The sequence below is a fragment of the Fistularia commersonii genome, chromosome 24, assembly GCF_037954325.1.
Source record: "Fistularia commersonii isolate RoL2024-O1a breed Wild chromosome 24, RoL_Fcom_v1.0, whole genome shotgun sequence".
Taxonomy (NCBI): domain Eukaryota; kingdom Metazoa; phylum Chordata; class Actinopteri; order Syngnathiformes; family Fistulariidae; genus Fistularia; species Fistularia commersonii.
The window spans coordinates 1,741,409-1,765,509 of record NC_141307.1 but is presented as its reverse complement, the minus strand read 5'-3'; the positions used below and the strand labels follow the sequence as shown (position 1 = coordinate 1,765,509).

General features: G+C 45.0%; 2 protein-coding genes and 1 long non-coding RNA gene across 4 annotated transcripts; 1 reads left to right on the top strand and 2 right to left on the bottom strand.

Moving 5' to 3' along the window:
* Positions 1-345: 345 nt before the first annotated feature.
* Positions 346-4,560, bottom strand: LOC147219624 (serine/threonine-protein kinase SBK2-like). The gene is made up of 5 exons (XM_086171333.1): positions 4,331-4,560; positions 2,509-2,653; positions 2,241-2,443; positions 2,001-2,162; positions 346-1,861 (listed from the first exon to the last, which is right to left on the bottom strand). The coding sequence occupies exons 1-5, from the start codon at positions 4,445-4,447 to the stop codon at positions 1,262-1,264; spliced, it is 1,227 nt and encodes a 408-aa protein (XP_086027459.1). The 5' UTR covers positions 4,448-4,560; the 3' UTR covers positions 346-1,261.
* Positions 3,304-11,305, top strand: LOC147219623 (uncharacterized). Of its 2 annotated transcripts, XR_015108011.1 has the most exons (6): positions 3,304-3,601; positions 5,768-5,889; positions 5,969-6,114; positions 8,002-8,266; positions 9,091-9,799; positions 9,962-11,305. It is a non-coding gene; the product is annotated as an uncharacterized LOC147219623 (long non-coding RNA). The 2 variants fall into 2 exon arrangements; XR_015108012.1 differs by lacking the exons at positions 3,304-3,601; positions 5,768-5,889 and having other exon boundaries at positions 5,909-6,114.
* On the bottom strand, positions 8,081-14,271 carry LOC147219622 (uncharacterized). Its single transcript, XM_086171334.1, has 5 exons — positions 14,122-14,271; positions 9,592-9,746; positions 9,329-9,424; positions 9,082-9,249; positions 8,081-8,248 (listed from the first exon to the last, which is right to left on the bottom strand). The coding sequence occupies exons 1-5, from the start codon at positions 14,219-14,221 to the stop codon at positions 8,081-8,083; spliced, it is 687 nt and encodes a 228-aa protein (XP_086027460.1). The 5' UTR covers positions 14,222-14,271.
* Between the last annotated feature and the right edge of the window lie 9,830 nt (positions 14,272-24,101).

Sequence of the window (24,101 nt, the reverse complement as noted above, 5' to 3'; positions counted from 1 at the left end):
ATTCACCTGATACCCTCGCACACGTAAACAAATTGCCCTTTCGAAAAAAAGCTGATGCACGCAGCTGTATTGTCGGACCTGAAGCCGCGAACGGTTTATGACTTGTGTCTGAGGCCAGGAGGGGGGTGGAGGGGGTCAAAGCTGGACCTACATGGTGCTGAAAAGATGAAGTGTCAAGTTTACAACCGCGGGTCTATTTTTGAAACCATCTGGGCAAACTCTTTGCTCACCCTGTGAATATTTGCAATGTGATTTATTTGCCGCTCCTGATCCTTCAGCAGGGCCTCACAAAGACCCCTGACTTTATCACACATGTATGACACATCATGCATTGTACACGACATGTAGGATTTTTAAATTCCTTTTATTTGTCACTTTTGGACATTACAAAATAAAAAGATTTCATCATTTATTCAAGTGCCGAAAACATTAAAGTTGGAATTCAACTTAATGTACGACTTTGCATCACATCAAAACAACCCACAGCTGACAGGGATGCAAAGTGCTGCAGAAAGTGCTAGCGGCGCCAAAGGACAAATGCTAAGAGTAGCTAGCTGCCGGCTACCATCCGAGTGGAAATGTACCGAATCGCTGCGTCCTATGAGTTCTGGGCTCGCTCTCCAACCTTTGAGAACGTCGGGATCCCCTCCCTGCAGCTGGAACCCCGTCTCAAACAAATTTACAGCAGCGCAAACCGGGACGCTAAAATTTACGCACCTCATCGTTCAACACGACCCGGGCTACATCACGCCGATACGCCGCAAACACAAATCGCCTCCTTCATCCTGGTTCTGGTTTTTGTTGAGGATTGCGATGCTAACGCCAGTTTTTCCACCGATGTTTTATTTCGATAGGACAAAAACAAAACAGCTGATCGGAAAGAAATATGAAATTAACCGCTCGGACGTAGCAAGGCTTTCTTCTAGTGGAGTACTTTTGTGCTTCAGAGTTGTCCGACCTTCATATTCCATCTCTTTGCAAAGGTGGACGCATGGATGGCGACCTGGTGGATTATCTGCGTTAGTAGTCCAGCGGCCTCGTTTTAACGCAGTTAGCCAGAGTAGCTATAACAGGCGTTGGCTATGCGGGCGGAGAGCTGCTACATGTTCTGCCATTACAAATACCAAGATTTTGAGATTACATCTGAAAAAAAGACAACAGAATGGCTGAATATACACATACGTGTATATTAAGACGTTTACACAGCGCCATTGAAACCCTGTGTCTAAAAAAAACCTCCATACATCAGGGTGTGAAGCCCCTATCTTTGCCCCCTCCCCTCCGTCTCCTTCAGGCTCCGGACGGCTCCTCCACCCCTGCTCTTCTTCCTCTCGGCCTCCATCATCCAGTCCCCCCCCAGGTAGAGCAGGGCGTCCTCGGGTCGGCCCCGCAGGCCGGGCCTGGGGTGGAGCAGCGCCTGGAAGAAGGAGCGGGCCAGCGGGGTGAAGCAGGCGAACTGCGGGGCGACGGCGGCGTCCTTCTTCCCCGGGTCGGACTCGGCGGTCGGCGTCCGGGGCTCCGCCCACGCGTCCGGCCCGTCGTCCGGACCTCCCGCCGCGTCCGACCATTCGCGGTATTTCTGGTATGAGCGGCAGTCGCTGGCCGTCTCCGCCCAGGGATGGCTGCCGGTCAACATGGCGTAGGTCAGGATTCCAAGAGCCCAGCTGTCGGTGCTGGGCTCCACCGTCGCCCAGACTCGGGGCTTCTTCTCCTCAGCCTCCTCCACGCCGCTGCCGCCGCCGCCGCCGCCGTCCTTCAGGCCCCGCCAGCTGTCCCGGTTCCCTCGGGCCGCCTCGGCCTCGGGAGCGCAGTAAGGGGAGCTGTACCACACCTCCGGGACTCGGGCGCCTTTGGCTTTCACCTGAGGTGAGACGCAAGGTTACTGGTGGGCCAAGAGGATCGGAAAATGCTAAGCTAGGAGCGCAACTCCGGCTCCAGTCTGACATTTTTTTGTTTTTCGTTTAATTTGTCTCGGCAGGCGCTTTGGTCGGGACGCTCACCATGCCGAAGTCTCCCAGCTTCACCCAGCGGCAGGCGGCGTCGCACAGGAAGACGTTCTCCGGTTTGACGTCCCTGTGGACGAAGCCCAGGGCATGCAGGTGGGACAGGGCGCCGCAGAGCTGGGAAACCACCCGCTGGACGCGGTCCTCCTCCACGCCCACCTGGGAGGACGACGGGGGAAAGGTGAGAAGAACGTATCGCCGGCGAAACCGGGGGGGGAAAAAGGGAATCGCGCTTACGTCGGGCGTGATGACGTCGAAGAGGTCGCCGAAGAGGCTGGCCTGCTGAGCGAAGATGTAGTGCGACGGCGTGGCGTAAGCGATGCCCAGCGCCCGCGTCAGCGATGGATGCGTGCAGAAGGACAGGGAGAGGCTGTACTCCCTGAGGAAGGAGAGCAGGGAGGTGGACTCGCGCGGGAAGAACTTCAGGGCCATGGGCGTACCTGCCGGGACGGCGGAGAGTCAGCTCGCTAATTCCGTTAGCCCTCCCGCTGCGGTGAATCCTCACCCGTCTTCCTGTGCACGGCCAGCATCACTTTCCCGTACGAGCCTTCGCCCAGGAGCTTCAGGAGCTTGAAGTGCTCCGGCGTGTCCATGGGCGCCAGCGACTGAGCCGTCAGCTGGCACATCTCCTCCAGGAGCTGCGAGGCCGCCTGAAAACACCCACACGGCCGTCAGAAAGCTTAGCGATTCCGCTAAGAATATTACACTTGGATTTGAGTTGATATTTTCAACCCCGCCTCTGTGAAAATAAACATCGGGCCTTCGCGGGGGAAAACTGCGAAAGGATTCCAGATAATTGTCCCGTGAGGTGAAGAAAGAAAAGAAAACACGCCGCGAGAGGCGCAAAGATGCCTCCCGTCGGAGCTGAGCAGGGTGTTACCATGGTGACGATGCCAACACAAACCCCCAGGACATAAACGCGTCCGCAAATAGCAACCCGCCGCCAATCCCGCCAAATCCTTTTTTCCAGACGTGGATCTTTGTCCCGGCCGTGGCAGCACGTCGGCGTCTCCGGCACAGCCGGCGGGTGTCGGGTGTCGGCGCTCATTACGCCTCATTACGGGCCGGCGAATGTTGTTCGCGGGAATACCAAGAATCCCGAGCGGGCCGTCGCTCTGCTGCGATGCCGCTTGACATATCCGCCATGTTTGAGCGCCGGGGGATCCACCCCGCGGAGGTCGAGGTCGGGGTCGCTGCCCCTTCATGGGAAGCATGGTTTCAATATCCTGTTTTTGGCGATCGACGACTCGCTGACCGACTTAAGGAGGGACGCCAGGGCCGAAAGAGTTGTTACGTAAGACACGAGGTCCCCGCTGTTTACACACCAACGTCCGCGGCGAGGACAAATGGTGACGCGACGACTGACGGGACGCGGCGTGTGTGTCAGAAATAGAAGTGCGTTTGTGTTTTCAATAAATAGCGGATGTTGACGAGCACCGCAGCACTCACAACTACATGGACTTGTACGTTTAGAAGGTCCTGTGACTTCACCGTGCACGCTTTCAACGCAGCCGAGGCAGACAGCGGGCTACGGGGTTAGCGTGCTAGCTGCAACGCACGGCTCAGATGCTGGTCCAGATTGGTCCGGGTCATGACGGGTCAGTCCAGGTCAATGCCGGTCTGGTTCTAGTCTGCTCCTGGCTTGGTTCTAGTCTACCCGTAGTCTGGTTCTAGCCTATCCATAATCTGGTTCTAGTCTGTTCCTGGTCTGGTTCTAGTCAGTTCCTGTTCTAATTCTAGTCTACTCCTGGTTTGGTTCAGATCTGTTCCTGGTCTACTTCTAGTCTGTCTGTAGTCTGGTTCTAGTCTACCCATATTCTGGTTCTAGTCAGTTCCTGGTCTAGTTCTAGTCTGTTCCTGGTCTGGTTTTAGTCTGTTCTTGGTCTGGTTCTAGTCTACCCCTAGTCTGCTGCTTGTCAGTTCCTGGTCTAGTTGTAGTCTATTCCTATTCTAATTCTAGTCTGCTCCTGGTTTGAATCAGATCTGTTCCTGGTCTGGTTCTAGTCAGTTCCTGGTCTGGTTCTAGTCCGTTCCTCCTCTCCTCTCCATGAGTTTCCTCTCTACTCCTGTTTATCTGATGCTGCAACTCTTAGATACCTGAGCCACGTCACACGCTATAAATACATTTGGAAATCAATAATTAAATAAAGTAGTTCAGATTCAATGAAACCAACATGTTTAGACAAATAATAAATTAGAAGAAGATTATTGCTGCTGCTACAACTACTAATAACCGTTACAATTATCTAATAATAACATTTTCCCGGTGTTGCGTGCATGTGCTGGGTTCCCAAACAGCGACGTGCACGGCGAGCACGGCGACTCACCGCCATCCGTCCCGGTTCCGTCCCGGTGTGTGTCGGAGGTCCTTCTCTCTGGGAGCAGAAGCTCTGCAGACGCGCATCAGCCGTGCGTGCGGTGCGTGTCCTCGATGCTTCCCGCATCTGCGGCTGCAACTTTTATCCCAAACCGCTTCGTTCCCGCGTCCACCCCCCAACCACACACACACACACACACACACACACACACACACACACACACGCGCGACGCACACCACACATCGAGGCGTGTCCTGCGCTGCTGCGTGCATGTGCGCGCACAAGGTGCACAAGTGACGCGCCTCGCTGCCGGACCGCGATCAATAATCAATACAGTGATGGATCGATAGCTATGTTTAGCTACATCTACATATCGATATCTTTATTTGTTCGATACATTGCTGTATCTGTATCTACATTATCACGATATCTTCATATATTTATTTATAATATAAGATAAAAATTGTTTGTCACAGCACCGTAACAGTTATTGTGTCAATAAATATGAATATAAATATAAATAGATAAGGTGGAGGGACTTTTTTTAATGGATTTTTCTTTATGCTTTTATGTGTCAGTTTATTTATTTTAATTTAATTTTAATTTATTTTATTTTGTTTATGTATTAGTATTTATTTAAATTAATTAAATTCATTTGTTTATTTTAGCGAGCTTGTCACTGTCTTGTCCCTGCATGTCTTGCGAAACTATTTCCCAAGCATGACATCATTAAAGTACGTCTCATCTCATAAACATGTTGATATTTACCATATATCTCGAACCAAAATGTCCGTAAATCTATCTTTCTATGTATATATATATATATATATATATATATACAATGTCTATATATCTTTATATATGCTGCTCAAAATAAATATAGGGGACACTAAAATAAAACATCCTAGATCTGAATGAAATATTCTTATGAAATACATTGTTCATTACATAGTTGAACGTGCCGAAATCACACAAAAATGGAGGACTGGATTTGGAGTCACACTCCAAATAAAAGTGTGAAAACACACTCCGGGACGATCTAACGTTTATGTAACGTCCTGAAAACAAGTCCGTGTTGCTTCCCAAGTGGACAATTTCATAGACTTGGAGTTACATTGTGTTGTTTCAGTATCCCCTTTATTTTTTTTGAGCAGTATATATAGATATATAAACATATATATGCATATATGTGTGTGTGTAATGGCGTGTAAATCAAGTTTATTCAAATGTTGTATTTCCTTGTCTGCGTCCTGTCAGGCTCCGAGTTAAAGGAAGAAAATACGGAGTGTAAAAATCCCCGCGCGTAGTGAAAGAAAACAAACCTCTGTTGTCGATGTTGGAGCCATTAACCTGTCAGTCAGCAGAGTATCAGCTGCCTCCACACACACACACACACACACACACACACACACACACATATTGCCTCTCTTCCCTCTCCATATTCAGCCATATTACTCCGACAGCCCCTCCGCTGGCCTGCAGATCCCACGACGCTCCCTGGAGGCATCCCGTGTGTGTGTGTGTGTGTGTGTGTGTGAGCTCATCTGTCTGAAGCCACATGTCAACAGGTCGGTGTTATGCAAGTCGGCGTCTGTTACTTCATTTCAAGCACACTCAGACAGACACTGTATCCTCCGCTCAATTCAGACGGCAGGAAATTACCGAGGGCTTCACGCGGAGGCGGAGGAGGGAAAATAAAAATCTAAAGGTCAACCACGCTGACCGGATCCCGATGTCTCGGCGGTTTGGAGGGAATACCGCAAAACATCTGGGACGGTGGATCCTGCGGCGAAGTAGGTCAGCTAACTCCTGCTGAGGAGAGCTGTGGATGTTGTGCATCCTGTCCGCTCACCGCTGAAAATAGTATAATTTGTCAATAAATTGCTGTATGTACACCTCTATATAATGTTGTTGCCTTATCATAAGAAAAAAGAAAGAAAAATAGATCACCTTGCAACAAAGAATTTTTTGGTCTGTAACAGAAAAGATTTAAAGTGCCTGAAATTAAAAAAAAAATCCTTATTTAAACTATAAACATGTTTTTAACCATTTGATACTGAAAAATAAAATTTTGTAAATTCAATAAATAATAATATTAAATTCAGTTGATCAGGACCACAATATATAAAATACTTAAAACTACAAAACAAATCAATTTGTGCTGTTTTTCTTTTCTTCCCCCAATGAATGGCTACAATAAGCACGTTTTGCAGCGCACATCTTTTCAAAGCAGGGTTTCCAGCATGATACTACAACTGTCAAAATATTTTTCACGTTTTTATAACCTCTTGACATCAAGAGTCCGGAAAATCCAGTCATAATTATTGTCATTTTGGCGACATTCATTTCGTGAAAATAACAGGGCATCATCTGCATATCGCCGAATATGGACCGAGTAATTATGGATAAATCCCCTCATCTGTAAATATCTAAAGACGGCATCACGAGCCCCGGTGTCAGCGGAGTGCGGTAATTCTCAGGACGCGCTGTAGTTGTACAGATTAATAATTTATTGAAAACAAATAGGTCATACAAAAAGTGAATGAGATGCACCTCAATCCCAATAAATAAACAAGTACTCTGCATTAGTGCTTGTTCAAAGGTCACCAGGTCAAACACTTTGATATTTGTCCAAAGCAGATTTCCAAAGAATTCAACAGAACAGATAAATAAACAGCTGGATTCTTTGCCACTCGCCAGGATCTTCATTTCTATTGTAAAACTTTTATTAATAACTTCATGAACATCATACAAAAAGAAATTACAAAACACATAAATAAGGTGTGAGGGTCACTACGGAAGTACAATATTTATTATTAATACTATTAAATATTGTAAATATTCGAGATGCCTGCATCTCAAAGTAAACACTGTCAGAAACATAGTATAAAAGCTCATAAATAGTACACTAAATAGATTAACATAAAAAAAAAAACCTGCAATGGTAGAAAAATATTTACGGTTGAGTCATTTAGCTTGTGAGTACAAAGTCACTGGCAGGCACTGTGAATGTAAACACTCTCCGAGAGAGTCGAGGTCGCAGCTGAGCGCAGTGCGTTAAGTACAACACCTCTTAAGGCTACACGTTAAATACCGCCCAACTAAAAACATACATTCTATCCCGTGTCCGTGAGATGTTAAATGTAACAGCCTACAGTGTAAATCGGAGCGCCGAAGCACCCGCCAACGCCTCGTTTCCACGTAGCGGCGTGTGTGTGTGTGTGTGAGTGTGAGTGTGTGCGCGGGGCGCTCGATCGTCCGCGTGTGTGTGTGTTTATGTTCCTTCTGCTGCAGATTTTAATGGATCTGCGGGGATAAACAGAGAAGCTAACAGTGTAGCCGTTAGCGGTAGCCTGACGTGACACGCTTTAGAAGCTAAAAGATGTATTTTGAAAAAGTGGCGGGCGCTTTCAGGCAATTAGGTGATTGGTTGAACCGTCGCTTTTCAGTTCTGATAAGGTAGCTTTGCTAACACCCAAAGCGGGTTCTTAGCAGGATCTCGCTAAAACTGCCTCGCTAAGTTAGCTGATCCCTAGAATCAAAATAAAAACAGAAACTTCTCGTCGTCGGACGGTCAAAGACGGTGGAAACTATGTGGAGACGAGACGCCTCGGGAACTCCGTGGCTTCTCCCCGCTTTTTTTTTACGTCAAGCTAACAGTGGTTTGTTTTGTTTTTTAGGAAGACATATTGAAGCCGGGCGGCCGCGCGGGAGGCGCCGTCCTTCACACTGCCGAGAGGGCCGGGGTTTTTTTTTTGTTTATTTGGGACAGCCGGACATCCTCTTCACGTTGCGCACCACCGTCTTGGACCACATGCTGAACACGTTCAGCTGCGCCGAGATCAAGCTGGAGAACTTGACCATGTCGAAGGCGGTGGAGACGGCGGGGAGCGCCGGGGCGACCACCTGGGGAACCTCCTCGTTGAGCTGACGGAAGAAAAACATGTACGTCACATAAAATCCAGCTACCGTATATAAGGCGCACTCAAAATCCTTACATTTTCTCAAAAATCAGGGGCGCCTTACAATCCAGTGCCTTCTATAGGAATCCTTATCGTGCTGACTGCTGCACACAGCAGCATAACAGTTATTGTGTCAAGAAATAAGAAATAAGCAACCACAACATAACACAGAGTGACAGTAGCAGTGATAAAAATGGGTCGAGACCAAAAGGACTAACTAGTTACCAGAGTTTGGACATGACACGAGTGTGGAGCTGGAATACAACAACCAATCAGAGGACAGGATGTAGCACGCTTATCGCCGACACTTTTTGCGACACTTTTACGAACTGCTTCAAACTCTATCATGATGGAAATCGAGCAGCCGCCAAATAATTCAACATTCATGAAGATGAGCTGCGGCGAGTGAAGAAGACCAAACCGAGTTTCCGAGAAGATTAAAGTTGGACATTTTGTTTTGCTTTATATAGCGTATGTTTTATCACGTCGTTTAGTTCTGGTTGTGTATTTTTCTCCCTTATTGTTCCTTCACGTTGCCCGTTATTATCCCTGATATTGTTGGTATTGTTGCTATCTATTTATTCGTGGATGTCTTGCTATCTTCTGTCTCTCTATTTATATTCAGATTTATTTGACATTAAAACTGTTATGCTGCTGTGAGAAAGGAATTTATCTTATCTTAACGCGACGCACCTTACGTGTGAAAATAGAGCCTTTCATTGATGCTGCGCAAAATACCGATATTATGTTTTCTTGAAGACGATTTACATTCTGTTTTTCGCCTCTGCGGTTCCTCACCTGCCGCAGGGAGGCGTCCAGCAGGTTGGTCAGCTGCAGGAGGTGACGCCCGGCGCCTCCTGCTGCCTGGGAGGGTAAGCTGGTGTTCTCCAAGCCCGTCTTCAACCAGTCCATGTGCAGCTTGTAGGACTGGGTGTACATGAAGAGCTGGACCAGAGACTTGTTCACCTGCGAGGGGCGGAGTCGGTTGTTGACGCGGATCTGGTCTCCGCGGCGAAGAGACAAATCTTGAGAGACGAAACGTTACCGTCATCCTGCGGATATGCGACGCCGTGTGGTTGATGTGAGGAAGGCTGGTCAGCTCGTCTCTGGCGGCGAGAAGAAGGGCGACGTCCTCGTCCGCCTGAGGAGACACGGACCAAGTTACGCGACTTCTAGATCGAGATCGACGCTTGATTGAATGTTTGTTTGCAGAACTGATGCTCTCAGACGAGGAAAGACGGTAAAGTCGGATCCGATCTTCCTCAAAGGTCCGAATCGGTCATTTTTTCCTAAAAGCTGCAGCCTCACCAGGCCTTGGAGGTCCTTGGACAGGTTGATGAGGCTCTCCAGGTGATGCACCATGGATCTGAACCTGCTGCAGAGGGACGCGGGGCGGCACGACGACTGGACCAACTGCTTGGCCAACAGGAGCAGCAGGAGACAGGGGGCGGGGTCGTGGAGCACTGCGGGGACCAGAAAAGTCGACCTTCATTAAACATCCGCAAAGGACTCGCAGGTGAGCTCCGACGCCAGGAACCTCCCGACAAAATTGTAAAATAAATTCATCCCCGCGGGCGTTGATGTAACTCCAGAGAGCGCGGGCGGCTCCGGGGTCTGGAATGAGAGAAATGCTGAGGGCTTCTTTTCTTCTCCTTGTTTTTGTTTTCCTCTGACTCAGGGTGATGACATCAACCTTTGGAGGGAAAACTTCAGCTGCCGAATCCACGCCGCTCGGATTCGGGGCGGCGGCGGCGGCGGCGAGAGGAAGTGACTCTGCAGAAGTTACCGCGCGATCAGCAGGACGAGGTGGACAAACAGTCCCGTCCACACGGGGAGGGGAAAGAGTGACTTCAGGGTCAGACCTGGACGCTTCTCCTGCCTGGAAAGGAGAGCAAACCAGGAGGTGCAGAGCGTTGTTTTGTCTGGAAGTCGGCGCGTTTTGTCCGGACCGCCGCGGCCGTTTCCCCTCGCGAGAAGCTCGGCGAAGCCCCGCCGGGGGTCGGGAGCCTCTGGAGGTCCTGGACCTTCTCGCCCGTAGCGACCTCGGCCCTCTGGGACCTCCGGGAAGATTGAAACCCAGAGAAGGAAAGGCGGGAATCCTGCAATGCCCGTGCGCAGTGCGCAGGCGCGGGGTGCGAGTGGAAACAGATGCGCGCTTGTCTGATCGGCGGCCAGCTGTTCTTGCGTGCGTGCGCACGTACACGCGCAGCTGGCCGGAGGTTCTGACAGCGGCGGTGGTTGGCGCGAGCACGGGCTTCTGGTGCCTCCGGGCGCTGTTTCGTCAGCAGAACCGGGGAATCGTCACGCACGCACGCACTCGCTGACACGCGGCTTCCGTTTTGGGGTCGGACTCAAACGCATGCGTGTTTCCTGAGTCAGAAGCTGCAGAGAAACACTGGAGTTTCCTGTTTTCACTCTTCTATCCCTCTCTCCTCTCCTTTTCTTTTTTTTTTGGTTTTCTCTCTCCAAAGCTGACCCCCGTTTGCCCTGGAAATTCCCAGCAGTGAAAGAAGGAAAAGAATCGAAATGAAATAAAATGATGAAAAACAACCCAGATCCGAGTTGTGAGATGAATGATCCACACAGAACTCATGAATGAACGTTGAATACAAGTATATTCACGGAAGAAAAACGACAAAAAAGTACACGAATAAATACTACTACTGAGTATTTTCATGTCACTGGCTTGAAATCCGTGAAGCCGCACTCGGGTTGTAATTACAAGTCACAGAGTGGCGCCATGACACACGCCATCCCAGTGGGAAAAAAACATAAAACACACACACTCACACGTAAACCCCCACACACGCGTGTCGCGTTTTGTGAAAGTCAGCAAGAAAGTCAATTTCAGTTGAAAAAGAAAACAAACGTCGCTTTGGCTTTTTCTGTGGACTGAAAAAGATAAAAATACTAAATAAATGTAAGAGAACTTTCAGTTTAGTCTCGTCCGCGTTTTAATTACCTATTTATACATATTTCAGTTCATCTAATTCAAATTGTAATAAAGTTCCCCGGTCAGACAGTTGTTTTTCGTTATTTTTTCATATTAATTAATGTATTCATTTTTGCTATTTTTTTATTTTTCTATTTTTGTTTTCATTTTCTCCGGTCAGGTGCGGACGGTACTTTCACCTGCTTCCAAAACAAATGTAAACAAAACAAACCTTCACCTGCTTCCTGTTTCCGGTCAACGCAGATGACGTCACACCCGGAAGTGGTAGCTCCGGTTTCTCGGCGTGGAATTCAACATTAATTTTCCTTCTCTTTTCATTTTTTCACCGATTACCTCCTCCCGTTTACCCTTTTTATACCCACTGAATGACGTATGGTAAGTTTTTTGATAGAACGCTAAGTAATATCAATAACACTTAATGTTATGACTTCATGTTATGAACATGAATGAAATAACTCGCAGTAACTTGCGAGATAATCCCTCAACGATGTCATTTAAAATTATTCAACGCTGTCAGAAGACTTACCCTGCTCTTAAATCAACTTTTCCATGAAGAATATCATCGGCTTTTACAATTATTTACAAATATAAAAGCAAAGAGAGGTGTCTAATGGAAGGGAACAACACCAATACATTAGTTTCAGTATAAACGTATTAAAACATAAGTTGCCATCAAGGTTCGAAGAATAAAAAATACATGATTTCTATAATATCTAAAAATATATAAACAAGCTTTTATGAAGACCAACTTGTATTTTTCCCACTTGCAGTACCACAACTGGCCACCAGGGGCAGTGCAGGGCGGCTGACTCACCGGCGGCCCTTTGACCTCCTGGTATTTCTCCCCTGACGGTGACGGTGCAAATAGCATTACAGTAAGTGTCCGATGATGTAAAAGCATGACATCAGCGTCTGCCTGCCAGACGGAACCGGTCCCAGTGTCGCATACTCGTATGACTGATGGTTTGTTATGACCCGGTTTCGCCGCCCCCGGGGGGCTTCGGACCGCCGCCACCGCCTCTGTCTTTGCAACATATTTTCCTGCTCACCGAAACGCATTCTCTCGGCCAAATCCTATTCTTTTGGGATGGACTGAGATGTAATTTCTTCTCCAGATGTCTCCACCTCATTTTTTTCTTTTTACAAAAGTCTTTTTTTTATCATATCGTTAATTATATCGGTTGTTTTCCCGTTGAGATTATGAAATATCTCTGCGTTTTGAAACGTATTAGCTCACTATTTATGCGTTGGTGTGTTAATGGAGCGGGGGTCGCTAGAAAACCATGAGTTGATGATTTTTTTTCCCAAGATATATTTTTACATGTCTTCATGTGCTCTCGATCTGTCTCCTAATTTGGTGGAAACATATCGAACAAAAAACAGTGGCTGTAAAAATAATAACAACAAAACGCCGCTTTTAGATTCCCTGCAATGTCCGGCTCTAAAATAACAATATGAATATATATATATATACAAAGTATAGCTCCATTGAATCTCATTCTATTGATTATAAAATACGAATCACGGACGGCCGCTCCTTGCAGGTGCACCGCCGTGTCATGGACGAGCTGCTCATCTCCAAAAATCCGTGCCGAGTCGTTGCCGAAAACATCTGAGTCAAGTTACAGTTCAAAGCAACGTTTGTGAGTCGCGGTGATTCAGAGCGTCTCTTTTTAGCAACTTAGCATTCTCAGCTAGCGTCTTGTCCGGGAGGGAGGGAGGGAGGGGGGCAGCACCTGTCAGCCCTTCCGGCGTTCGAAAAAAACATAAAATACGTGAGCGATCGCAATTCCCGCTTGTTTTGCCTCTTTTGCCTGCTGTAACTCCAGGTGGATTGCTTGCTAACGGCCAACCTAACCAGATGCTTATTTCCACGGAGGGAGCCGTCGGCCGCCGGCCCGACAAACCAGCGATTGGATATTTGTCCCCAAAGCCAAAATATATTCTCATATATAGTTTGATTTTACTTTCCTGGTTCAAGTAAACCTACATAAACAAGAGTTGTTCCAGGCTATCAGTGAGTCGCTGGCATAGCCTCGTAGCGCTAGCTGCACGTCACACGTGCCATTTGACAAACTCCGAAATCGCGGGTCAAGTCCACATGTTGCACCAAAACCTGAAGCTGACCAGCTCTGAACAGCTCGGCGTGTGAAGACAGGAATGAATGAATGAATGAATGAGTGAATGAATGAATGAGTGAATGAATGAATATCATTATAAAGAACTGAATATTTACTGAAAAGGACAGGAATCAGCAGCGGGTCTGATTCAGGTCACAGTTCCACAACAGTGATGTGATTCGTGTGTGTGTGTGTGTGTGTGTGTGTGTGCGTGTGTGTGTGTCGGTGTGTAAATACACAAATAATTCAAGTTCATATGACAAAATACTTAAGAAACAGTAGCTAAACTATTTCTGTCTTCAATTCAGACACACTTACTGGTAAACACACACACACACACACATACACACACACACACACACACACCTGCTATTATGAGCCAATCAGTCCCCAACCTGCTGCCTAACAGCGTAGTTTAGAAAAGCAAATTAAACACATTGAGGAGGAAAGCCCTTAAATCATGTGGTTCCAACCACAATTGTGAAGCAATTACTCACTAATACACACACACACACACACACACACATACACACACTCAGATACACATATACACAGAAGTTTACAAACACTTGAAAGTAAAACATAAAAGTTAAGACCACGTGTAGTTCAGATCCCCTGTGCCTCACCTCCTCCTCCTCCTCCTCCTCCTCCCTCTCCTCACCACACACACACACACACACACACACACACACACACACACACACTCCCACTCACAGTTGTTTTCTTTTGTTTCCTTTCTAGAGAAAGTATCACAAACACACTTACGTCTCATCTCTGTGTTGATCGTGAAGTTAACAAAAAGCCCAAGCGCCAGCCCGCAGTCCCGTGTGTGAATATATGTATGTGTGTGTGTATGTGTGTGCATGTGTGTGTGTATGTGTGTGTATGTGTGTGTGTGTGTGTGCGGCCGGCGTGCTGTTGGCGTGTGTTTGTGGACAAAATGTAAAAGTTCCCCTTTATAGCATAGAGTATGACACATCACCTGAGTCATCAGCCATGGTCGCCATTGAAGCATCAACGCCCACGCCGCTCGCCCCCTCCCCCCTCCTCCTCCCCCTCTCCCTCCTGAAAAACAAAAGCCAGATTTCTTTCTTTGTTCAGTTTATTCTCAAAATCTTTCGTGAATAAAACAAAATGTTGAATCAGCTTTTAAAAAAAAAATAAAAAAATAAAAAAAAAAATTGAGCAACTCCCTCTCCGGCTCTCTCCTCCCTCCCAGGATTATGTCACCGGCTCCTCTTTTGTTCGGCCAAGTCTTAAAAATTAACCTCTCTCATCTTTCTCTGCTCTTTCCACAAGGAAGTGAATGAAAGCGTAAACTCTCTGCAGGGAGCGAGCGAGCGAGGGAGGGAGGGAGGGAGGGAGGGAGGAGGAAAGAAAAGGGAAAAAAAAGGCGTTGTGTACAAGAAGAGGAAGAAGTGCGATAAGGTTTTTTTTTTCTTTCCTGGAGCGAGAGAGAAGAGGTGGAATGGGTTCGGAGGGAAAGAAAAGAAAGGATCGATGACATCAGCGCTCCATTAATAATAGATGAGTGGAGAGCAGGGATCTATCTATCTATCTATCTATCTATCTATCTATCTATCTATCTATCTATCTATCTATGAATAAGAACAACTTTATTTATCATGAAGGAAATTGTTGTGCCAGAGTTTCAAGTAAAACATAACAATAATAAATAAAAGTAGGAAATTGTATAAACAGTTAAAAAACAAAAAAGAAAAGGGGGGAGAATAAGAACTATAAATCTATCTATCTAAAGGTTTCAGCTGTATGGGTGCCAATAATTGGTCGTCATGGTAACGAGGTCAGGGGTCGTTCAGAGGAGCCGTACGCTGGGCTCAGACACACTGCAGTTTAAAGGTGTCATAATAAATAATAATAGTAATAATAATAATAAAATAACAACAATAATAATAACAGTAATAATAACAACAACAATAATAATAATAATAATAAAACAATAATGAATGAATAAGGGGCAGGAGCCGCAGCAGGACAGGCCCATGTCTGTTTTTAGCTTTGACTTGCAGGACCTTTGACTCGGAGTCATTTGTAAACTTTCAGAACGTCATGAAGGTCCAGGTCTGGTGGGAAACCTCCTCCGTGGACAGAGAGAAAACATTCAACTATTAGCACACTTTCATCTGTTATTCATCTTCTCCATCTCCGGCGTTGAGCAACTCTCGTAAACTCCAAATTCACTTTCAGTCCCTTTCATATGACACACACACTCACGCACACACACACACACACACAAATTTAGGAAACACAGGGTGTAACAAGCCGCCACTTTCTGGAAACGGGAGGTGAAAGTGTCGAGCAGGGAGGAAGTGCATCTTGCTGAAGTTTTCTTCTCCGTCATGACGTGTCTGGATAGAATCCTGGCGTTGGTTGGAGCTCTGCAGCTCCGCCCTCCTCCAGCGCTCACGCCGCCCGACGGGGCAAAAACACACACTGCTATTTCTTTCATTGCCTCAGGAAACAGACATGTTCTCTCCATGTTCTCCTTCCATGTTCTCTCCAGGCTCCTGGTTCTTCCCACGTTCCTCAAACGGTCAGCAGGTTCATTGAAGACCTCGAACTGTCTGAAGGTGTGAATGTCTGGCTGCGTCCCTTTGGCCTGTGATTGACAGCTGACCGGTTCTTGTTAAGCCCCGCCTCTTGCTGTGTTAGGCTCCACCCCCAGCTGTGTGTGTGTGTGTGTGTGTGTGTGTGTGTGGGATACGAAAATTTGTATAAACATTGAATGAATAAATGACCTGGGAAGTAGCTCGCTGCATGCATTTTAGCTTCAGTTAGCTTACCGTTAGCTATTGGTAGGCACTGTGAGCGGTCAGTTAGGACAAAGTTAGCTTCAGTTAGCTACTGTTTGGAGACAGCTAGCTTCAGTTAGCTTCAGTTAGAATACAATTTTTACGGTAAGCTGCAGTAAGAGACAGTTAGCTTCAGTTAGCTACACTTAGGAGACCATAAGCTTCACTCAGCTATAGTTTGGAGACAGTTAGCTTTCAGTAAGCTACTGCTAGTTATTGGTAGGTAGATAGATAGTTGGCTACAGTTAGGAGACAGCTCCAATTAGCTGTTGTAAGGAGACACTTAACCTCAGTCAGCTACAGTTTGGAGACAACTAGCTCCAGTTAGCTACAGTTAAGATATAGTTTGTTACAGTAAACTGCAGTTAGGAGACAGTCACCATAAGTTAGCTTCTGTTAGCTATAGTGAGGAGACAGCTTCAGTCGACTACACGTAGGACAGCATAAGCTTCACCTAGCTATAGTTTGGCGATAGTTAGCTTCAGTTAGCTACACTTGAGACATCATAAGCTTCACTTAGCTTCAGCTAGGAGACAGTTAGTTTCAGTTAGCCACAGTTAGCACGAGTTGAGAAAATGCACATTGAGTGAGGAAGTCAGTTTGCATCAGGCAAAAGGAAGAAGTAAGAAAATATTTTTTTCAAAGAAGGACGCCAGCGCAGTTTGAACAGGAAACGATGTATATTTTACAACCTCAGTGTGGTGTATTTTGGTGCAAACGCATTCCCATAACAACTTCCCTTTCACTTTTCTACTTCGCCGTGTGCGTAAACTGACCCTGCTAAGCGTCTCTGACCCACTCGAGAAAAGCAAAAACAAATACACGCCAGATGACAATTAAATCAACTTCCTCTCCTATAAATGCAGCGACCCGTGGAGAGATTCACACAGCAGCTGGTTTCCAAGAAGCTCAGACTTTCCTGCTTCTTGAGAATTTCGCCGTTGACATCTACACCCACTGGGTTAATAAATAACACATGAGATATGGATAATTTCCCCCCCCGCCCCCTTTTTTTTTTTTTTTCGGGGCGCCGAAACTGCTGATGTCCTGCACGCCGCGTCACAACGGCCACCCGGCCTCCTTTTGTCGTCCGGCGGCGAATGCCATATGGGGGAATGTAGCGCGGGGAGGTGAAAGTCCCGTCGTCAGTGGCGGTTTTCACCCGTTTCATCATTTCCCCAGCCACCCACAGCCCGGATATCTCTGACTTTTTAATCATCTCCCTCTCTCTCCGTGTCCTTTGGCCTCCGCTGGAGGCTGGAATGCCAGGAATGCGACGGTGAATGGGCGGCGAGCGTGGGAGGCTGCGCAAACACACACACACACACACACACACACACACATCGCTCGCAGGGAACCAGCGCGATGGGGCCACACAGGAAATCCCGCCGGGTTCAAGTGGAAGTTTTTGACGTCCTCCACGGAGGAGATCCGACACTGTCATTCATTTGTGCGCTGAAGAAAGCGCTTTTCTTAAAAATGAGTGGAAAATGAGGTGGGCGTTAAAGATGGATTATTATTTCTGTGGTATTTTGGGTTGTGTTTAGCATTTCAGGGCAATATCTGACATCTTATCATTGGTGGTGGTGTTTTATTTTTTTTTTGCATGATTTTGCATTTTTTTTTGTGATTAAATAGCCATATTCTAGCCCAAGAAGAAAAAAAAACAGTTAAAAGTATACTAAAATTAAGCTAAAATTCATTCACCTGTCTCTTTGAATTTTCCCTCCGTTTGTCGTCTTTCCTCTCCCACATCTGGCTTCCGCCGATATTTACACCTTTGCATAACAGTTTGTCAACAAAGAATATCTTTATTACACAATAATTGTTTTATAGCCTGGAACGGAAAAGGTTTCAAGTGCATGGATTTGCCTGAAATGTTAAAAAAAAATCCTCTGAAAACTAAAAAAAAAATTGAATATAATAAATAGATAAACATGATGATAATAATTTCAAATTGATCAGCAACATTAGGTTTAAAGTGCATCAATTTGCCTGAAATGTAAAGAAAATTAAATCCTTATTTATACTATAAAAGTTTTTGACTGGAAACTGAAAAATTGAATAAAATCAATAAATAAAAATAATACCTACAAATTTATCAGCAACATAATTCAGGACCTTTTTTTTAGACAGCCAACACTTTCCTCGTAGTCACAGGGAAAGAAAAGAAAATCTCTAAAATGTTTTTTTAACATTATTATTTTTATTTTTTTTTTAATATTTCTATTTTTTTGAATTAATTTTTCTTTCTTTCTTTCTCATCTCTTCGATTGAGGACACGGATAAAAATGAGAATTATAGATCAACTTACAAAAAAAATAAAATAATGAGCATTTATGAACATAACAGTGCTTCCTGGTTCGCTGAAGTAGCTTTATAAAAGCTGATGATTCTTGCTAATATTTGGCAAGTCTTTGCTGAATAAACTCAAGCGGCTTCTCATTTATTCGGCTCCATGCCGTCCGCTGCCAACAGTGCAATGAATCGTACAACAGACTCGCCCACTGCTTGATGGCGTTTATGGAAGCAATATATTCGGCAATCATGATGGGTTTTGGGGAGAAACGTTCCCAAAGTTCCACACTTCCATATGTTATCGGCTCGTTTTGAAGCCTCCTGTCGCCCTCGAGGCCAGAGGTGTCAAATGTACGGGTCCAATCCGGCCCGTGGAATAAATCTACAATTTGAAAAAATACATAAAAGTAATGAACTACTCGACCCGATATCCTATTTCCCTATCTTAACACGATCACCACTATAAACACTCTGATGACCAGAGCAAACAACCCAATAAATCACAATTTCTCTGATTTTCTTCAATGCATTTATTCCTTTTTTCATCCTTTGCTGCCGGAAAAACCCCGGGTTTCCCCAAGTGTGGTCGTGTCCGAGGAAACCACAGCGCCCCCTTGTGGCCGGGAGGACTTATTTATTTTTACAGCTTCACGGAGAATAGTTTGATCCAGCTGCTTTAATAACGGCATCACACACGCCATCTGTGTGTGTGTATGTATGTGTGTGTGTGTGTGTGTGTTGTGGTGGTGGTGAGGCTACCTCACACGTGACCTTTGACCCCAAAAGGCAGGCAAATGCATTCAATTCATGGGGTTAAAAAAACCAAAACGCGTGGCAGTGAAACTCACACACACACACACACACACACGACATGGACGATGCAAAGAAATAAAAGCAGCTTGTCGCTCCGCCGATGGAGGAGCAGCCGAGCGAAAAAAAGGGCGGGAAATTTGAAACAAACACAGGAAGTAAAGGCGGCGTCGCACAGCTCGAGACGCCGCTTTTCACTATAAAACAGGAAGTGGCCACGACAAAAACACGTTTTTTTTCCAGCGCACGGGGGTGTGTACATTCCCACCGAGCCGCACCTCCCGTCATTGTCTTTGCGCGAATCGTGCAGCGACCTCGCCCGCCATATCTCTCACCGATGATGTCGTCGTCTGGGAAAACCTGCGTGATGTCATGAGGTGGATTCTTGTTATTTAGAGATAACGACGCAAGTGATCTGGACAAGACAATGGAAATTATCTCACCCCGTGTGTGTGTGTGTGTGTGTGTGGGATCGGCATACGTTCGCCCAGGGCTTCCGTACCGTGATGCAAGCGCGCACGTTTCGCCGCGAGGCATGACCGGACCGATCTCCCTCCACGCATGTGTCGACACGGATCCCCCCCCCTCCTCCGCAGCTGCGCTTCCACCAAACCGCCAAAAATGTCAACCATCAGGCCAGGCAGAAAATCGGGGCGGCGGGTCCGAACAACGGCCCCGTCGCCCCCATTGAGCGCGAGCGGAGCGTGAAATCAAAGCAAAGACAGAAATAACTGGCGTCACTGCTTCCTCTGGAATTTTCTCGGGAATGTAGGAGTGGGTTGTTCTGCTTCGAGACCCCGGCATGCTTCTGATCTCATCCCTGGTCCCCTTCCAGGTGGGACTTATCGCTAGAAAAACAAGCAAAAGAAAATTTATTTTCTCTGTTTTTACACGTCTTCCCGTCACAGTCGACCCCCTTTGAGTCTTTTTTTTTTTTTTTTCTACTGGAGGTGGATACGTCAACATGGTTGTGAAAGCGGCCACAGGGGGGCGCTGTGGGGATCCGCTGATCAATAACACCGTTTTCAGTTTGCGTCCCTTTTAAACGTCAGGTTACGAGCGGTAAAGTTTAATTTGACTGTTCCTGCGACGTCACCATGGCAACACGTCCATCGCTGTTCACCTCCCGTCAAGCAGGTGGCGCCGTCATAGACCTGCGTCCTTGCAGCAACTTGTACTTTGCGGAAAATTGTACTTTTTGTTACTTGTAAATACACATGTACAGGGCTGTTGCAGAAAATTAGAATATTGTGATAAAGTTCTTTACCTTTTTGATGCAATTAAAAAAACAAAAATAACTTGTTCATGATATTCTAATATTTTGAGATAGGATCTTTGAGTTTTCTTATGATGTAAGCCATAATCAGCAATATCAAAATAATATAAGGCTTGCAATATTTCAGTGGATTTGTAATGAATCCAGAATGTATGACATTTTTGTTTTTTTAATTGCATTACAGAAGATAAAGAACTTTATCACAATATTCTAATTTTCTGAGACAGTCCTGTATATACGTTGTACATGGAAAAATGTATATAGGTTACATATATTTTCACATATTTTTACATACCTTTAACTTTATTTAGATTTTTTCTTTTGATCTTAACTGTTCTTTTTTATATATTTTTTTTTATATATTTTTATATATGTATGTTTATATGTATGTATGTATACATTACATACATTTTTATATATTTTTACATATCTTTAACTTATTTATTCCTTCTGATCTTTACTGCTCTTGTATTTTTATGTTCATATATTTTTTCTATCTTTTTGATATATTTAAGTATCTATGTACATACGTTAGATATATGTTACATATACTTTTATATATTTTGACATATTTTTACATACTTTTTAATTTATTCCTTTTGATCTTTACTGTTCTTTTATTTTCACTATTTGTTATTTTTATTCTTATTTTTATGTACAGTTCTATTCTGATTCATCCCTTTCTACCTTTAATTAAATTTTCATTTATTTATTTTGATTTTTACTGTTCTTTTATTTTTTTTGTATGATTTGTTATTATGAGTTTTATTCTGATTCTTCTGCAGCAGGAGCTGCCCCTGGGGATCAATGAATTCTGATTTTTTTGCTCTATTTATGTTTTCCACCGGCTGCCGTGAGTAAAAACCCTGTTGTGCGACCCGGAGCCGAGTCCAAGTCGTGTAGAATGTAGCGTGAAGAGCGAGTGAACTCTCTGGACGCCGTTCCTGGCCTCGGATGCGGAAAATAGCGGGGAGGCTTACGCTGGCGGGCGACGGATGGCGCTCTGAGAGGATCGCCTTTCCTTTTACGACCCTCCGCTTGTCGTCACTCGACCGGGAGGAAATACAGTTTAGATAAAAATAGTTCAAAGAAGGACCCAGCAGAGTCTTATACATGTGTGCGTATGTAGTGCATCTAAAGAATCTTCTCAAGGAGATACACATTAGATGTATTTATAAGATAAGAACAACTTTATTTATCCCGATGGAAATTGTTGTGCCGGAGTTTCAAGCAAAACATAACAATAATAGATAATAGTAGGAAGGAGGGAGAATAAGAAATACAATAAAATATAAAGTGTCAAGTTAAGGCTATCAAGTGTTTTAAGGTCTAAAAAGTACAAACATTTGAATATTCCCTTCGGCTGAAGGAAGAGGAATTAAAAAGTCTGATAGCCTCAGGTAGGAAAGACCTCCTGTGGCGTTCAGTGGAGCTCCTTGGGGGTATCAGTCTACGACTGAAATCACTAATTATCACTTAATCTTTGTAAATTGACATTTATTATAAATTTACTTTTTTGACAAAATGTGGCGGAAGTAAGTGTACAGTGGACCCTCGCTACTTAGGGGTGTTTTATTCGTAATTCGGTTTTCCCGATTTTTCATTCTTTATTTTTTTTGCATTATTTTGCTTTTTTTTTTCGTGATGAAATAGCCATATTCTTGCCCAAGAGGAAAAAAAACAGTCAAAAGTATACTAATATTTTTATAAAATATGAGATCGCCTTTGCTGAATGAAGATACCTGAACTCTCGCTCTGAGCATACATGTCCTGGTCCACTTTGCTGTCTATAAAATTTACGAAATAATGTGGAAAAGATCCCTCGGCTAATGCGGTTCTCGCTGTTGTTCCATGTTAACGTTGTTGAAATTGTGATTGTATTGGATTATATTGAATATGATTGTTGAAATTAGTGATTTTGTTGATTTACTGTTTGTGTCTTTGGTGAATCGCAACGCAACTTTTAAATATTCATCTTTCTACAAATGATCTTGTCGCCATTCTGAAACAAATTCCAGGTTTATCGTCTTTTTTCTCCTTCTTTTTATTTTCCTGCAAGTGTTACCATTATTCATCCTATTTCCAATTTATTACTTTATTTATTTCTTTTTAATTTAATTTAATTTATTTGCTGTAAACAAGCTCCTGCGTGCAGTTCCGGTCACGGCCAGTAGGGGGAGCGGTGAGCCTGCTGAATCAATGCTAACGCTAAGTGTGTCACGTCATCCCATTTTTTAAACATATTTTACATCTTTGATAATGGAATTGGATATATTCGTGTTAGTGCAACATTCCAGTAGTGCTTATTTCAAAACATTAATTTTTTCACTTTTTATCTAATCTTGCACATATTTCCCATCCTGCCAAAAAAATTCCCATCATGCCAAATAATTGTTTTTCCGCTCTCGGAAAGTGGATGAACTCAGGAATGTTTACTTTGCGAACGCCGCAGGGGAGACATTCACTCTCCGAGCTAAGATGACATGCTTGATGATTAGTCATCCAGACTTCCTGTGACAGGCGATGCCGGGGGGACGTCAGCGAGACCAGACCGTGACTGGTTCCTGACGCGCCCGCCGCGTCCGAGCACCCTAATCTGATCTGGTGTTTTGGCTTTTCCGAACTTTTGAGGTGATTAAATGTACTTCAGGTGAATACTCACCATCGGTAAGACCGGCGGGATTCGTCCAAAATGAATGAATCCCGAGTCACAACAGCTGCAATTTCCGGGAAATCCAGTTTTGATTCAGCAAAAACGGGTCATGTTGTGACCCCCGATGACCCCGCTGACAAAGGTCACGATCTCTGCAGCATGTTCTTTTGGTTCCTGTTGCTAAAGCAAAACAAGTTGAATTTATTGATGACAGTGGACTTTTGCTACTTCCCGGTTCGGCTTTTGTACCCTCGCTACTTTGTGGATTGAGCATGCTGTTCCTCTTGTTGATTGGTTCATGGACAGTAGCAGCCGATCTCCTTGTAGGTTGTGTCAAGCATACAAGTCCTGGTCCACTTTGCTACCGTTTACAGATCATCTCACCACTGTCTCTTCCACCTTTCCTTTCATTCTGGCTGAGGTTCTTCTATCTCTTGGTACCCCTGACACTTTTCTCCACCCCTTCCAGCCCCCTGAATCCACCTCTTCACCTCTTTTCCACACTCCTACGCTCTGGGCTGTGGACCACAAGTACCTGAAATCCTCAACCTTCTTGATCTCCTTGATTGTGAATATTATCATTGATTCGTGAGGTTGGACGGCCCTCCATTGAATGTGCCGTCAGACTTACTGTAAGCGTAAACAAACCGAATAAGTTAACGGGGATGTTAGCTTGCATGCTTTCTAGCAACACCCGCATTAGCATGGTTTGAGCACCAAACCCAAACACGGAGATGTTTGTTTTTTTTTTGTTATCTATTTAAAATTTCTGGTTCTTTTGAATCTGTCTGTGAAGATGAACCCTCTCAGCCCTGAATCAGATCTTCATTGACTTGTTCTGCTGATGGTGAAATGACTCAGCACTTTTTCAAAAGGAATGCTGAGTCTTTGTGAG

What these genes read in the sequence shown, in the direction of transcription:
- LOC147219622 (XM_086171334.1), bottom strand. Translation starts at nt 14,221, where the DNA reads ATGCACACACATACACACACACATACATATATTCACACACGGGACTGC. An exon ending in GATCAACACAGAGATGAGAC is followed by an intron (nt 9,747 to 14,121) that starts GTAAGTGTGTTT and finishes TGGTCCCCGCAG; the next exon opens with TGCTCCACGACCCCGCCCCC. An exon ending in CCAAGGACCTCCAAGGCCTG is followed by an intron (nt 9,425 to 9,591) that starts GTGAGGCTGCAG and finishes GTGTCTCCTCAG; the next exon opens with GCGGACGAGGACGTCGCCCT.
- LOC147219624 (XM_086171333.1), bottom strand. Translation starts at nt 4,447, where the DNA reads ATGCGGGAAGCATCGAGGACACGCACCGCACGCACGGCTGATGCGCGT. An exon ending in GGCCGTGCACAGGAAGACGG is followed by an intron (nt 2,444 to 2,508) that starts GTGAGGATTCAC and finishes CCGTCCCGGCAG; the next exon opens with GTACGCCCATGGCCCTGAAG. An exon ending in TCGACGTCATCACGCCCGAC is followed by an intron (nt 2,163 to 2,240) that starts GTAAGCGCGATT and finishes TCGTCCTCCCAG; the next exon opens with GTGGGCGTGGAGGAGGACCG.